The sequence below is a fragment of the Microcaecilia unicolor genome, chromosome 8, assembly GCF_901765095.1.
Source record: "Microcaecilia unicolor chromosome 8, aMicUni1.1, whole genome shotgun sequence".
NCBI classification, from domain to species: Eukaryota; Metazoa; Chordata; class Amphibia; order Gymnophiona; family Siphonopidae; genus Microcaecilia; species Microcaecilia unicolor.
In genome coordinates, this window is record NC_044038.1 from 200,251,823 (window position 1) to 200,266,811 (window position 14,989).

At 43.5% G+C, this 14,989-nt stretch overlaps 1 protein-coding gene across 1 annotated transcript in view; it reads right to left on the reverse strand.

Annotated features, from left to right (window-relative positions):
* The window catches only part of COL9A3 (collagen type IX alpha 3 chain), a 169,712-nt gene that overhangs the window by 41,871 nt on the left and 112,852 nt on the right, over positions 1–14,989 (reverse strand). Inside the window, exon 27 of the mRNA XM_030213529.1 lies at positions 5,057–5,089. Within this exon, the coding sequence (XP_030069389.1) occupies positions 5,057–5,089 (33 nt within the window). The remainder of the gene's footprint in view (positions 1–5,056; positions 5,090–14,989) is intronic.

Below are 14,989 nucleotides of genomic sequence, written 5' to 3' on the forward strand. Positions count from 1 at the left end.
ATTTTCAAGTTTTCTGCTATAGGTAGTGTGCAGTAAGGTGTGGTTATAGTGGAGTATATGTTTGTATTGTATTGGGATGCGAGGACTAGGCATTGGGTTTTTTCAGCATTGAGCTATAGCCGGAATGAGTCCGCCCATGAGTGCATGATCTGGAAGCTCTGGTTGATTTTGTTGGTTATTTCGTTTAGGTCTTTCTTAAACAGAATGTGGATTGTGACATCATCAGCGTATATGTAGGGGTTGAGGTTTTGGTCGGCCAGGAGTTTGGCTAGTGGAATCATCAAGTTGAAGATTGTGGGTGAAAGGGGGGATCCTTGAGGGACTCCACATGCCGGTGACCAGTACGGTGATCTGGTATTATTTATTATAACTTGGTAGGATCTGGTAGTGAGGAATTCTTTGAACCATTTCAGGACTGGGCCTCCAATGCCGAAGTATTCTAGAATGTATAATAGTATTTCATGATCCACCATGTCGAAGGCACTGGACATGTCAAATTGTAATATGAGTATGTTCTTGCCGATTGCAATTGTTTTTTTGAAGGAGTTCATTGCAGACACTAGTACGGTTTCGGTGCTATGATTTGCGCGGAACCCTGACTGTGATTCGTGTAGAATTGAGTGTTTGGTCAGGTAGTCTGTGAGTTGCTTCGTCACTATGCCTTCCATCAACTTTGTAGTGAGTGGGATGGAGGCAACTGGTCGGTAGTTGGTTAAGTCCATTGTGCTTTTCTTGGCATCTTTCGGCAGCGGCGTGAGTAGTATGTTTCCAGTTTCCGTGGGGAAGAGATCATGTAGGAGTCTATAGTTTATCTGTTTCGTGAGGTCATGTTTAAATTGTTTGGGTTGCTCTTATTAGGTTGGTGGGGCAGATGTCTAGTTTGCACTGAGATTTGGCATATTTTTTAAGCCAGTGTGTGAGTTCATCTACTGTAATTGGGTTAAAGTTGGTCCATGATCAGTCAGCTGGATATTCCCCAGGTTTTGGGTCTAGGCATTCAAGGATAGTTGAATATTCAGTGGTGTTTCTTGGTATCATGCTTCGGAGCTTTGTAATTTTTTCGTTGAAATAGTTCGCTAGGTCGGCTGCCGATGGGGTGTCTGTGCTATTTGAGGTGACTCGTGTGGTGTCTAGGAGGTTATTTACGAGTGAAAAGAGTTTGTGTGTATCCTTGTAGTCTGGTCCTATTATGGTTTTGTAGTACGTTCTTTTGGTATGTCTGATGCTGTATTTGTATTTTCTTTGTAATTGTTTCCATTCTTTAAGTGTGTTTTCATCTTTTTTTTTACTCCATGATCTTTCTAGTCTTCTGACCTTTGTTTTTAGTTCTTTCAGATCTTGGTTGAACCATGGGATAGAGTCAGTTCTATGCGAGGTTCTAGTTTGGAGTGGAGCTATATTGTCTAGAACTTTTCTGCATCTGTTATCCCATTCCTGTAAGAATTGGGGTGATTCTGTGGTTGTTGTCCATTCGGCGGCATAGATTTGTTGCCAGAATGTTAGAGGGTCTATTTTGCCTCTTGTACTGTAAGTTCTTTTTTCCTGGTGTTGTTTTTTTTCTTTTGTTTTCCAAAGGAGGGATGTATTTGCTTTGTAATGATCTGACCAAGGTGTAATTGTCCATCTTGTGTCCTTGATTGTGAGGTTCGTGTCTGATGAAACTTTGTGAGTTATAATGTCTAAGGTGTGTCCGTGTTTGTGGGTGGGCTGTATATTAGGCCAGTGGAACTCCCAGAGGTGGAGGAATTCCTTGCATTCTTCTACATTGTTTGAATTGGTGTTTTCAAGGTGGAGGTTGATATCTCCTGCTATGATGATATTTTGGGATGATAGACAAGTGTTTGATATGAAGTCTGTGAAGTGGATCTGTGCTTCTTGCCATTTGGCTGGAGGTCTGTAGAATAGGATTATATTTAGTTGGTCCTGTAGGTTAGGGTGTGTGACTCTGACTGCTGCCATTTTGAGTTGGGGGAGGATCAATTCGGCTGTAGTTGTGATTGTAAATTGTGATTTATAGATTATAGCGATGCCTCCGCCTCTTTTTCCTTCTCTCGTCCAGTGAATGATTTTATATCCTGGTGGACATAGCTCTAGGATAATTGGGTCTTTAGCGTTATGTATCCAGGTTTCATTGATGAGGAGGAGGTCAAGGTGATCTTCCGTTACCCAGTCGGTTATCGAGTTGGTTTTCCTAACCTATTTGTATTAATTGGTGTGTTTTTCTTGAGTTCGGGATTGTGGTGATTTTTATCAGTTGTCTGTTATTTTGGTGTGCCGGTTTGGAGTCTTTATTTGGTATTCTTTGTTGGTGTTCGTAGGCTATGAGCTCATCGTGGTTTTTGCTGCTTATTTGGGCCGGCATTCTGCGTATGTGAGTAATGTATGATTTGTGAGTTGTGTGCTTGTTGTTATCTGTATCAAAGGTTGTATATGAGAGTAGGATTGGAATCAGCCCGTAAGTGATTAAAAGTATTTTGTTTGGGTTCATATCCTCAAGTAAGGCACTGCGTCAATTTCTAGAATAGGAGTGTGCAGAGTCTGCAAGGCGGAGTGTACGAGGTGTCTATGTTAAATCAATAGAGATGTTCGCTCAGTTGTTTTATGTTCGGGGGGGTTCAGGAGGTAGGACACGATCATAAGTGGTTCAATATTGTGAGCTATGCATGCAGTTATTTCCTGTGCCTTAACACTAGGCTGGAGTATCCTTCTTGCCTTGTGTGTAGCGTATTAACGTAGAGTTAGCAATTACATTTGAATTAGAGCAAGGCAGGGCAAAGCCAGCATTTACATTGATCAAATTAAAGCAGAGTTAGTATTTACATTTAAATTGAAGCAAAACAGGGCAAAGCCAGCATTTACATTAAGCAGATCAAAGCAAAGCTAGATAGCATTTACATTTAAATTTACGCAGATCAGTGTAAAGCCAGCGCTTACATTAAGCAAATTAAAACTAAACAAGCATGTACATTTAAGTAATTGCTTTCAGCGACATGGAAGGCACTTATATATAGATAGATGTAAATTATTGCTGCATGCGTTAGTTTAAGCAGACCCTTCTCAGTACCTTGAAACTGGATTTTTTTGGAAGCATTTTGGGAAGTCTTTTAGCATGTTGTATTGTTGTTTAGCAGATAAATTGTTAGATCATTCAAAGGAGCATACCAGGAGCAGTGCAGGGGTATTTTCCATTGTGCTGTTCTTTTTTTGCCCAGTGTGGTCTGGAGAGCTGGTTTCTGGTGTGGGAGAGCTGGGCGGGGGTTTGTGTCCGCGTTAGTTCGTGCCTCTGGCAGTGAAGGTTCGTCCTGGGCTGCTGGAAGGGCGTTCCGTGAGTTTTGCGAGGGGAGAAGAGAAGCGGTCCTGGAGTTAGTGGTGGTCTTTCGGGTTATTCCTTCTTGGACCTCTCTCTGCTGTAGTTCTAGCCGTCCGAAGTGCAGCTATGGCTGACCTCGTTGTTTGTCCGGGAGCTTGGATTCCCTTCGTGTCAGCACACACTTGGAAGAAGCATGCTCGTGATCCTCTTCACTGCAGGGGAACACTCCGTTGCTTCCGGGTTTTCGGCTCGTTCCCTGGGTCTCCGCACGCCTCATGCCCCGGCGGTCGGTTCTGTTGGCCACCAGGTAGGGCTTTAAGGTTGGTCGTTTAAAGTTGTGATGTGCAACTTCAGTTCTTCTCTTCTGTGCTCGTGCTGTTGGTCGCTTGGGTTGTTTCAGTTGTTGGGCCTCTTTTTGTCCGCCGCGTGGTTTATTTGGTCCGAACTGGAGAGTTAATCCGTTGCTCGTTGCAATTAGTGACACAGATCGCTCTTCGATACTCGGCCCAGGGTGGGTCTCGGTCTGATCCACCCAGTAGTGGTCCGATTTTTGAGATTTTCTCAGTGGGCTCGCTCTCGGGTTGTCCCCGTTGGGATGTGTACCGGAGTTTTCGGGTGAACTCGCCAAACTTGCCGTTCGCTTTCTAGATTACCGGCCTTTTTGGATCGGTCGGCACGGCAACAATCTAACTCCGATTTAACTCTAGACCATTCCAGTCCAGTCGGGAGTGGTCCCGGTGGGTTAGGTCTCTCTAGGCCTCGGTCACCAGTGAGCAGATGTGCCGCGTGGTGGGGACACGTTCGTTTGATGTTAGTCGCCTGCCCTTTGGATCTTTGGGCCTGGTTGGGCTAACCAACTTAGCAAGGTTCAGGCTTCGGTCCTGTATCCTCCCGGTCCGTTCCGGTCCAGGTGGGGGTGGCTCTGGTGGGTTTGATCGCTTGGGGCCTCTGGAGCTCACCTGCCGAGCTCCTTAAGGCGCCACTGAGAGACGACAACTCAGCAAACAGCAAAAGCTATTATGAGAAAATTGCATTGCATTAAACCTGCTCACGACTGCAGGCTCTTAGCTGATCTTCGCATTTAGCTGCAATAGATATTAAAGGGTCTCACCATTGTTGATAAATCTTCATTAGCTCCCAGTACAGACTCATTTTTACCTTCAAAAATGCCTGTTTGACTTTTAAAGCAATACAGGCCTAGAACATATAAGTAACTTGCTGAAAAGATCTAACTCTACTCACACTGTTCATTCTCATGACCTTGGTCCATTACATTTTCCAGAAATTAAGGGCCTATGTTTTTAAGCAGAGTTTGGAGAATATTTTTCCCTTATCAAGCCTCTCTCATCTGGAACAGTTTATATTTAAATATAGAACAGCAGTCCATACTGGAGTTTTCATAAGTATTTGAAAACATATCTACTTCATACTAATTTGATTTGTAAGATTAACCTTTTTTTTTTTTTTGTATACTCCCAATCCATTATATTGGTAATCTTAATGCACTCCGTTTTGGACCCGTTTTAGGAATAAGTGGATAAGAAATGCAAAGGATTGGATTAGGAACAATCTAATTGCCTTCATGAGCGTAACTGTAATCCAAATATCTGGCCTCTTAGGTGGACTTTAGAAAGAACACTCTGCGCTTTGTAACACCTTTCATACAGCTAGTCTAATGCTGATTCTTCCAAAGATTTTTAATGTGGCAAAACTACAGATGCTAAGAGTAATCTGATTGAAGCGTACCTCTCCCTTCTGTCCAACAGGCCCATTTAGACCCTAAGGAAAAAAAGACACAAAAAAGGAGACAGAAGCAGTGAGTGTTTTCTTTCCTTGCTCTACTTCAGGGTCCTTGTGATAACATGTTTTAGACATCCATGTTAATTATGCTTTTCCTAATTACATTAATCTCTCGTACTCGGCTAAAACCAATTAATTTAAAGTGGATTACATAAAGAGATTGAGACAGTAACCAAGAATTTCATTGATACAAAACATTTTCATAAAATACTATGAATTTTTATTTTATTTTATATATTTTAAAAATACAATCAAGACAACTCGAGTAACGGAAAAAGATTCCTCATTACAAAACTTCTCCATTTCAATTACAAAAGGAAACCTAGCAATAACAAGGATCTTTATACCATTTAATAAAAATCCAAGAAGGAGGGGATTCGAGAAAATACCAGATAGCAGAGATAAAAACTGGTAAATTAAGGAAAATCAAGGAAAATTTCTTACAGTGACAGCCAGTCTTTATTACATTAGGACTTTTCATTTGCCGAACTACTGGATGGGGTAGAGGCCGTAACAGGTCTAGGAGGTTTTCTTGCATCAAGGAAAAAGTTTTTTTAACTGGTCTAGGTCAAGGAAAACGTATGACTTTAATTCTAACTTCACAAAACATTTACACGGAAATTGAAGAAAAAAAGCGACCCTCCAAGAGCAAACAGTTCAGATTTATGAGACAAAAAGGCCTTCCTTCTGAGCTGAGTAGCTCTACAGAGATCAGGAAAAATTTGAACTTTATGTCCCAGGAAGCCCTTCTTTTATATCAAAAATACAATCGTAAGAGCCAGTTCTGATCTGGCTCTAAGGCAAAAGAAGCAATCAGTGTAGCCCTTGTCACCAAAGGACAGGACCCCTCTAGAAACCCAGAGAGGTCAAAACTGTCCAAGGCACCTTTTCTTGCTTCTCGTTGGGTATCCCCTCGCCAATCAACATAGTAAACCCGCGTAACAGGTGGTAACGATTTCTCAGGCACTTGCAAAGCCTCCATCATGTATTTCTTCAACATATCCAATGGTGATAAAACTGGAGATTTAGGAAAATTAATGAACCACAGCTTTAACCGCCATTCATAATTTTCTAACTTCTCTAGTTTCTGATGTGTAATCATATAATCTTTAATCAAAGTATTTTGAACTTCTTTCACTGCCACCAGATCTTTCTCTATAGCCAAAGTTTTCTTTTCACTTTGAAACAAATTCCTCATGGCAGATTACCTGAGTTTGAAGACAGTCTCTCCCTTGCTGAAACTGTTCCAACTTTTCCATCAGAACTACCTCCATGCTACCAACGGCATCCCACAACTGCTCCAGAGTGATCTTTTCCGGCTTTCTCCTCACAGCACAGAATGATACTCCTCCTACCAGTTGAGGGTTCCCATCAGTCTAAGTCCACTGTTTCAAATTGAGAACTTCAATAGAAGATTAAACCTGCGACTATTGAATTTTCCCAAACTCCCAGGGACTAATCCTTATGATCTATTTAAAAGATACTTAAATGAAGTTGTAAAAATGCCAAGCGATGCCGCCTGTCAATAAGATATATTACATTCCAAGCCCTAAAGGAGAGAATGGGAAAAAACAGGATGGACTACACACTAACTTAGACCTTGAGAACATTTCAGCAATACTAGAGCGCTCGGTGGATGAAAATGCAGACCGGTCAACTCTGATAGTTTCCCTGATTTTCGAACAGGATTTGAATAATATAATGAAACTTTATTTTAAAAATCTTCAAACCTGTTTGGTGGGATAGAAGTACAAATCTTCCCTGATGTTACAAAATCGACCCAACAGAGAAGGAAAGCTTTTCTAGCATTAAAAGCAAGAACGTTGGAGATAGGCGGGATGTTTTTCCTTGCCTATCCGTGTAAATGCTTAGTTAGGTTGGGCCAGGTTAAATAAACCTTTTTTCACCAGATAGTCTAAAATCATTTCTAGATTCTAAGCAAATCTAATAGTTAAAGTAAATGGGAGTATTTACGCCACCTTATTTCCTTTATATAAGTTTAAGTAATAATTCTTCCCTAACTCTGTTCGCCCCATGATTTAAATGGGGTCTAAGGAAGCTTAAAATGTATGTTTGTGATAATAAGCTATTACTTTTTTCTTTGCTTTATTGTTAATATGAAGAATTATTGAATTTCTTATTAATCTAACTATTGCTGTATTTCAAAACAAGTGTAATCTTGTTAAAATTGAAAATCAATAAACAAATTAAAAAAAAAATAATGGGAGTGAGTCTATAACAGTGATGTTCAGAGGGCACCTGATTAGCACCTACTTTCCTTTACAAAATAACCAGGTATATATGTGCAAGCACTTGTGCCAGCCATACAGCTCGTGTAAATGTGTGCGCCCATGTGCCCATGTTCCAGAGATACGTAGTCACTCTAAAAAAAAAACCACACACACACACAATTTATATGCTCAGTCTGGTAGCAAATGCATAAAGTGATTTGTAAATGATCAGAACCACGTTTTCCGAGTAGCCTTAAATTAGACTTGGGGAAAATCTGGGATAAGCAGTATAAAATGTTTTGTACTTTTGGGGGGATCTTGCCAGGTATTTGTGACCTGGATTGGCCACTGTTGGAAAAAGGATGCTGGGCTTGATGGACCAGTATGACAATACTTATGTAAGTGTTTTACAAAAGACCCCACACATTCAGCAAGCCTTCTGTAAAATTCTTTGCTAATTGGGACTGACCAGACTTGAACGCCATCTTCTGACATAGGTTTCCGGCAGCAGGGCAGCGATTCACAATGTGCTGCTCGTGCCAACATCAAAGCCTTCATTATGATGCAACTTTCTGTTTCCGCATAGGTGGGCGGTAAGGTTAGACATTAGGCTCCAATGTTGGCACAGGCAGCGCGTTGTGAATCGCTGTCCGTTGGGGGGGGGGGGGGGGAGGAGTAAAACTGGACCAATGGTTGGTTGGTGGGGGTATAGGAGTAAAAAGAAAGAGAAAAGCTAGACCAAATGAGTGGGATGGGATAGGGAGGGGGACATATATTGGAACACTAGTGAGGAAGAGAAATGCTAAGGAGGGAGAGGGCATACTGGGGACAAAGAGAGGGAAGAGACAGCAGGATTCTAGACATGAAGTGAGAAAGAGTGGGGAGATGCTGAATATTGAGCGAGAGGAAAAGAATGGGCGAGAAGGAGAGGAGAGAGAGTGGGGGAGATGCCGACTATGAGGGGAAGGAGAAGAAAGGGATAGAGAGGGGGAGTTGACTATGGGAGACGGAGAGAGAAAAAGGTAGAAGTTACATTGTTAGCCAGAAAGGAGGGACGCTGCACTGTAGGTGTAGAGAATGAAGAGGGGACAGAGAGATAATAGGCTACAAATGTTGGGGGTGTGAGAGAGAGAGAGGGAAGACATTTGGCTACAAATGTTGGGGGTGTGAGAGAGAGAGAGAGGGAAGACATTTGGCTACAAATGTTGGGGGTGTGAGAGAGAGAGAGAGGGAAGACATTTGGCTACAAATGTTGGGGGTGTGACAGAGAGAGAGGGAAGACATTTGGCTACAAATGTTGGGGGTGTGAGAGAGAGGGAAGACATTTGGCTACAAGAGTAGGGATGTAAAGAGAGAAGATGGGCTCTAAGGGTGGGAGTGGCGAGAAGGGGAGAGAGAGAGAGAGACAAGATGCTGAGCTACAAAGGTGGAAGGAAGGGAAATGCTGAACATGATGGAACCATGTAGGAGAGGCCTTGAGGGGTTGTCAAGGAGATTAGTGAGAGGAGGGTAGTGAGTACAGAATATAAAAAGGTGGTAATGTGGGGGGATAAAAGGGAATTAGAGAATGGGGGAGGAGTGAGATCAGAAATGGGAGCGCTAAGGACTGAGAGGAGATGGGAAGTTGATAGGTATGTGAAAAGTAAAAGAAGGAGAACTGGAGGATGATAGAGGGTGAAATCTGAATAGACAGAAAGGCAGAAAAGAAAGAGAGAAAAGAGCTAAAAGGGAAAGATAAATAGGTCAGAAACAGATGTGAGGGAATAGAAGACAGGAGGAGTGAGGAGAAAGGACAAATAGAGAAAGTGGGCAGAAGACAGACAGGAAAGCAGAAGAGAGAAACTCACTGGGGTCAACATGATTGGAAAAATAAAATGTCCAGACAACAAAGGTAGGAAAAAAAAGTGTTTTTATTCTGAACTTACGAACTAGAATATGTTAGTTTTAGGAAATGTGTATCGTGGATGTCTTAGTATTTATGTTCAATACAAAAGTAAATGAATTTGGTTTTATTTTTCCAGTGTTGAGTGCTGAATTTTGACTTCTTGGGGGTTACCAGTTCAATTTTTGTTTTCATATTTTTACTTCTAATTTGTGATCTCTATTTGGTGAAGGTCTGACTGTGCATAGATGCTAACATTTGAAAATGATTGTGGGTGCCAAACAATACAAATAACCCCTCCCTGGACATAATAAGAAGCTTGCTCAAAACTGGGGGTGCTCAGTAGTACCCACTAGATCCACATATCTAGCTCCTATGTGACTGTGACCGAGGTGCAGTTTGTTGTTTGCATGTAATTTGTGTAGAGATCTATAGAAATCCCACTTGTTCTGTTTGACCAGTAGTAGGTGTATTGGTGTTTTATGGCCCAATGTAATATTTGTAGTGTTGCCTATTCATAGGTAGGGTTCTTGCTATTTGAATTTTAGGAATTAGTGCTCGTGTAGTATATGTCAGGTTTGCTACATATATGGTGAGTTGTCAGGTTTTGTATTTTACAGTGTGCCTGGTAGTGGAGAGATTTATGGTTGCTGTTGCTCAGATGACATGAGAATTAGAATATTTTTGTATGGTGACTTCCAAGGAGAATGTCCTACCTGTTGTTGGGGGGGAGGTTGGATTTTTGTGGATACAGAAAATGTTTACATTTAAAATCGTAAGACTACGATACTGTGTCAGACCAAAGGTCTTTGGAAATTGAAGCATTCCTTGCTCCAACCCAGCTACTCTGCCCTGCAGTGGCAAAAGGAAGCAAATGCTTCAGTAAAAATAGACACTTGCTTTTTTTTTGCCATTGCAGATCAGTACTCCTTCATGCCCCCTCCCGCTGCCAAAATTTCTGAGAACACTATATAGTATCAAATGTGTAAATGTGGAGAAAAAACACTGAGTAGTCAAGATTTTGTTGATAAACATATAAATGGCAAGTGACTGTACTCACTTGCAAATGCGCAGTACAGACTTCCCTCTCTGTCCCGCCCTCGCGTCAAGACGTCATGACGTCAGAGGGCGGAACAGAGAGGGAAACGGAGTCGAATTGTCGGACACTGCCGCTGCCGCCTGGAAAGGAACATCGCGCGAAACAACCTCCACCCTCCCCCCCATCCCCGCCGCCGCTCCCCTTTGATCGGGCCCCTGCACTGACCTGACAGCGGCCTCTCACCTCCTTATGGAAGCGCTGCAGGCAGCAGCAGAGTGATCTGCTGCTGCCTGTAGCGCTTTCACACGGAGGTGAGAGGCGCTGTCAGGTCAGTGCAGGGGGCCCAGCACGGAGGGGGGGGGGGAGAGCGGCGGTGATGAGGGGTAACTGGACATGGGGGGAGAGGCCATGGTTGCTGGACTTGGGGTGGGAGCAGGGCACAGAGGAGGGGTGCTGCACATGGGGGGAGGGGGGGACGCCAAGGGAAAGAGGAGGGTCGCTGGATATGGGGGGGGGGAGGATCAGTGGACGGGGTGAGGCCAGGGGAGAGAGGAGGGCTGCAATACTCGCCCATTTTTACAGGCTTAACGGCTAGTATTACATATTTGTACTACAGTGGGTGACTCCATAGCCATGGCTGCCAAGCCCCTCAATCTTTCCCTGGGGTTGGAAGGAGATATATTGGTTCTTTTACACTTCCACTGATGGCATCATGATTGCTGCAGTTGTTCGGGTCGTGCCCTGTCTGAGTTGGTGGAACTTGTTCAGATGCGGCAAGACCCAACCACTGCAACAATCGTGATGTGTTGGGTCTGCTGAGTCCTCATCCTAGTTTCTCTAGGGGTGGAAGTCTCCCAGTCTCAGAAAACAGCAAGAAGTCTTGGCAGGCCTATCTGTAACCTTCCACTAGAGGTAATTTGATGGAGTCACTGACCCCTCTCTTTCTGTTTCTCTGGGGGTGGAAGGGGATATGTCAAGCCCCTGTTTGTTCTGGGATGCTGAACATGGGAGAAAGACATGGATACAGAGAGGATAAACAGATAATAGACATGGAGAGAGAAGAAATGTCAAATGGACAGGAGACCCTGGCAAGAGAGACAAAAGAAGACAGACAAAAATTTAAGCCAGAGACTGGGACCAACACAATTAAAATGAACAGTGAGCAAAGGCAGAAAAAGTGATTTTATTTCTATGGTGTGGTTAGAATAGGTCAGCTTTTGGAATGTACATAACAGAGGCGTAGCCAGACAACAGATTTTGGGTGGGCCTAGGCAAGAAGTGGGTGGGCACAAAGTGTTCCCTTCACCCCCCCCCCCCCAATCAAAAAAAATCTCAGCTAGTGAAAAAAACGCTCCTTTCCACCTTGGCAGTCTGTAGCAGGCATGTGCCGAAAGCTGAGCATGTGCAGGTGCCAGTATAGTGGACAGTAGCGTTTTTTGTTACCATCAGTGGGAAGTGTTCAGCTGGTGGAGATTGGGATCCCCACCGGCTACCGCTAAACGTGTGCTAATATTGGGTGGGCCTGAGCCCTAAGTGGGTGGGCCCCGGCCCACCCAGGCCTACCTGTGGCTACGCCACTGGTACATAAGCATGAACTATAACAAATAATGATAACTGCGCTGATTTTCTACGCACAGAATGCTAAGAGATAACAGACCACATTTGCATTTAAGTTGCTGTATGTTGAATTCCTTGCATATTCTGAAGACACTTTGTACTGTCCATTACTATGGTGCTATTTATTTTAGTTTTCATTTGTTATGTGCATAGAAAAGTGTCTCGGTTCATTGGGAAATCTTTATTAAGACAAAAATGAAATTTCTTCACAAAAGTGGAGAAGTTGCCCATACTGATCAATCAAGATTCATCTTTTATTCTCTGGAAAAATGAAACAAGGAATCTGACTGGTCACTACGGAGAAGTTCTTCCCTTCTGTGGAGAACTTTCTTTTCTCCTGTTTTCATAAATAGACCCCCATCTGTATGAACTTATTGTTCATTTTCACTCAGACTGTAAGAACAACATACAGCTGTCAAGGGGCCAGACAGGTTTATATGGTAGTGAAACATCACTGTGTCTTGTTCCTGAATTCCATTTCAAGTGATCTGTACGCCTGTTATATGTGTTTCCAAGTTAGTTAACTGTTTAATAATAAAATGTCCATTGCAAAATCTCTGCTGAAACGACTGATCTGTGGTCAGGGGTACTTGGTTGTTACTTGTTAGACTAAGGGGGTATTTGGCTTGAAGAAGTGGGAAAACACTGTTTTTGGTATATCTCTTGGGGTAACAGTGATCACTTGAAGGAAGTTCAGAAAACAGATATCATTACTTCTAGAATAATTTTCAAGCAGCTCAAATTTCTCAAACTTGCAACATCTTTTACAATAGTAGACTGTAGATTTTGAGTCATAAGCATATCTTTCTCAAGCTTTTCTACGTGATTAGTCAAATATATCATATAAGAAGAATTCTTCCTGGCTGTTGTACTTTATGTTCCAATATTTGTACCTGGGCACACAGTTTTACCTAAATCAGCAATGAGTTGCCAAATATTGTCCAGGGTCACATCAGCTGGTTTTACTTAAAAGAATGCTGGCAAGGTGTCACGATCGTGACTATTTTCCTTGGCTGTGCTCGCCTCGCCCTCTGGTGGCCAGAACCGGTGGCTGCCATAGACTGTCTTGCTGTCTTCCTACACATTCCAGACTTTCATTCCAGTCCGGTCCAGATATTCTAGCCTGCCAGACTTGGTTGGAATTTTGGCAGCTAACTTCACCCCTTAGCTGCCTTGAGATTCTTGCAGCTGAGCCCTCCGCTGCTGATTGCCTTTATTAGGCACCTGGCCCTTCAGGAGGGCCTTTGCATTGCCAAGGGTCTCGAGGTAACTGGTGTGCAGTGGCACTTCTTGTCTTGTTCTGTTCTGTGTTTAGATCTTTGTGCCTGTGTGTACTTTAGCCTTTCTGTTCTCTGTCTGTCTGCTAGGTTCTGCTTCGGTCTAGCTTTATTGCTTGAATGCATGTCTTTCTTAGTGGGCTGCTTGGCAGCTTTCAGTCATTGCCCTAGTTCTTGTCTGTGTAGCCTAGCTTTGTGTTCCGTCTAGTCTGTCTTGTTTGGGTCCCTGTTCACCTTGGACTTCTGCCCTACCCTGGTTAGTCATGCTTATCTTAAAGTCCTTTATCCTGTTTAGTATCCGTTCTTCCTCTGTTTGTGGCTGGTTGTCTTCAGCTTCAGTTCCCCTCCTGCTTGTGTCTGCCCTGCTTGCTTTCAGTTTCCTTCCAGCCAAGCCTGTTTGGAAATCCTGAATCCCGAATTCCTATGCTGAACCCTGTTTTGGCCAAGCTTGTTTAAGAATCTTTTCTAGTGTGAGTTTCTTGGTGTTCCAGCCTGCTTGCTCCAGTACCAGCTTTCCTCTAAGTCCTGCCGGCTGCCTGCACCCAGGGGGCTCAACCCTGGGGAACAGCAGTCAAGTGTAGGTGAAGCCTAGTTCCAGTCCAGTGTGTTCCAGTCTGTGTGTTCTGGCTTGCTTATCTGCGTCTGCAGTCCCTGCCTTGCTGGTGTGCTAGCCCAGTGCTGGTTGGGGGGTTTTGCCTGCCGCTGCTGCTCCTCGGCAGTGGTCCAAGGGCTCACAAACCCAGTGTTTCCGTGAGAAGCCTAACACAAGGTAGTCACAGGCACTACTGGATCAGAGGATAAGGTAACCGACTCTTCTCTGGCAAAGATACCGCCACCAATGCTGGACAAAGCTGCAGCAGATGCTTCAAGAGGGTCCATATTAACTGCATCTCCACCATTACCGACACAATCTTCAAGACTACTACTACTACTATTTAGCATTTCTATAGCACTACAAGGCATACGCAGTGCTGCACAAACATAGAAGAAAGACAGTCCCTGCTCAAAGAGCTTACAATCTAATAGACAAAAAATAAAGTAAGCAAATCAAATCAATTAATGTGTACAGGAAGGAGGAGAGGATGGTAGGTGGAGGCGAGGGGTTACAAGTGGTTACGAGTCAAAAGCAATGTTAAAGAGGTGGGCTTTCAGTCTAGATTTAAAGGTGGCCAAGGATGGGGCAAGACGTAGGGGCTCAGGAAGTTTATTCTAGGCATAGGGTGCAGCGAGACAGAAGGCGCGAAGTCTGGAGTTGGCAGTAGTGGAGAAGGGAACAGATAAGAAGGATTGATATAAGCAGGAGAGATAGGTAGACAACCCTTGAAGACAAGCGCCAGGATTTCAAATTAGAAGAAAAGTCTAATGTAAAGTAGTTAAAATTTAATATGAAAAGTGCCGAGTGATTCACTAGCATGGTGGTGTCTTCCGTGCACTTCTTGGTATGGATGCTGCCGTTGCTGAGACCGCAACTTACTGCTTCATGGCTGAAAGAATGGGGGGGGGGGGGGTCTCTCTGGTCGGGACTCATGGTGAACGTCTAACCCAAGAGACGCAGAGAACCCTCCCATCTCTTCCGGCATCCCAAGCAGGTCAATCTCTGGCCAATTTTGTGGAATCACGGTTTTCTCACAAAAGAATTCATTAGGCCCAGTGTGAGTAATTGCTTCTGCTGAGGGGTCCAAATAGAGGACTTGTCTCTATGCTTAGGCATAATGCAGTAATTGCACAGGTAAGGAGGAGATCTCAATCACATCAGTATGTGCAGCCATCTTGAATACTCCAGAAACTGACATCTTATGGTCTTTCTTCCCAGTTTGGCCATTTTTTTGAGCT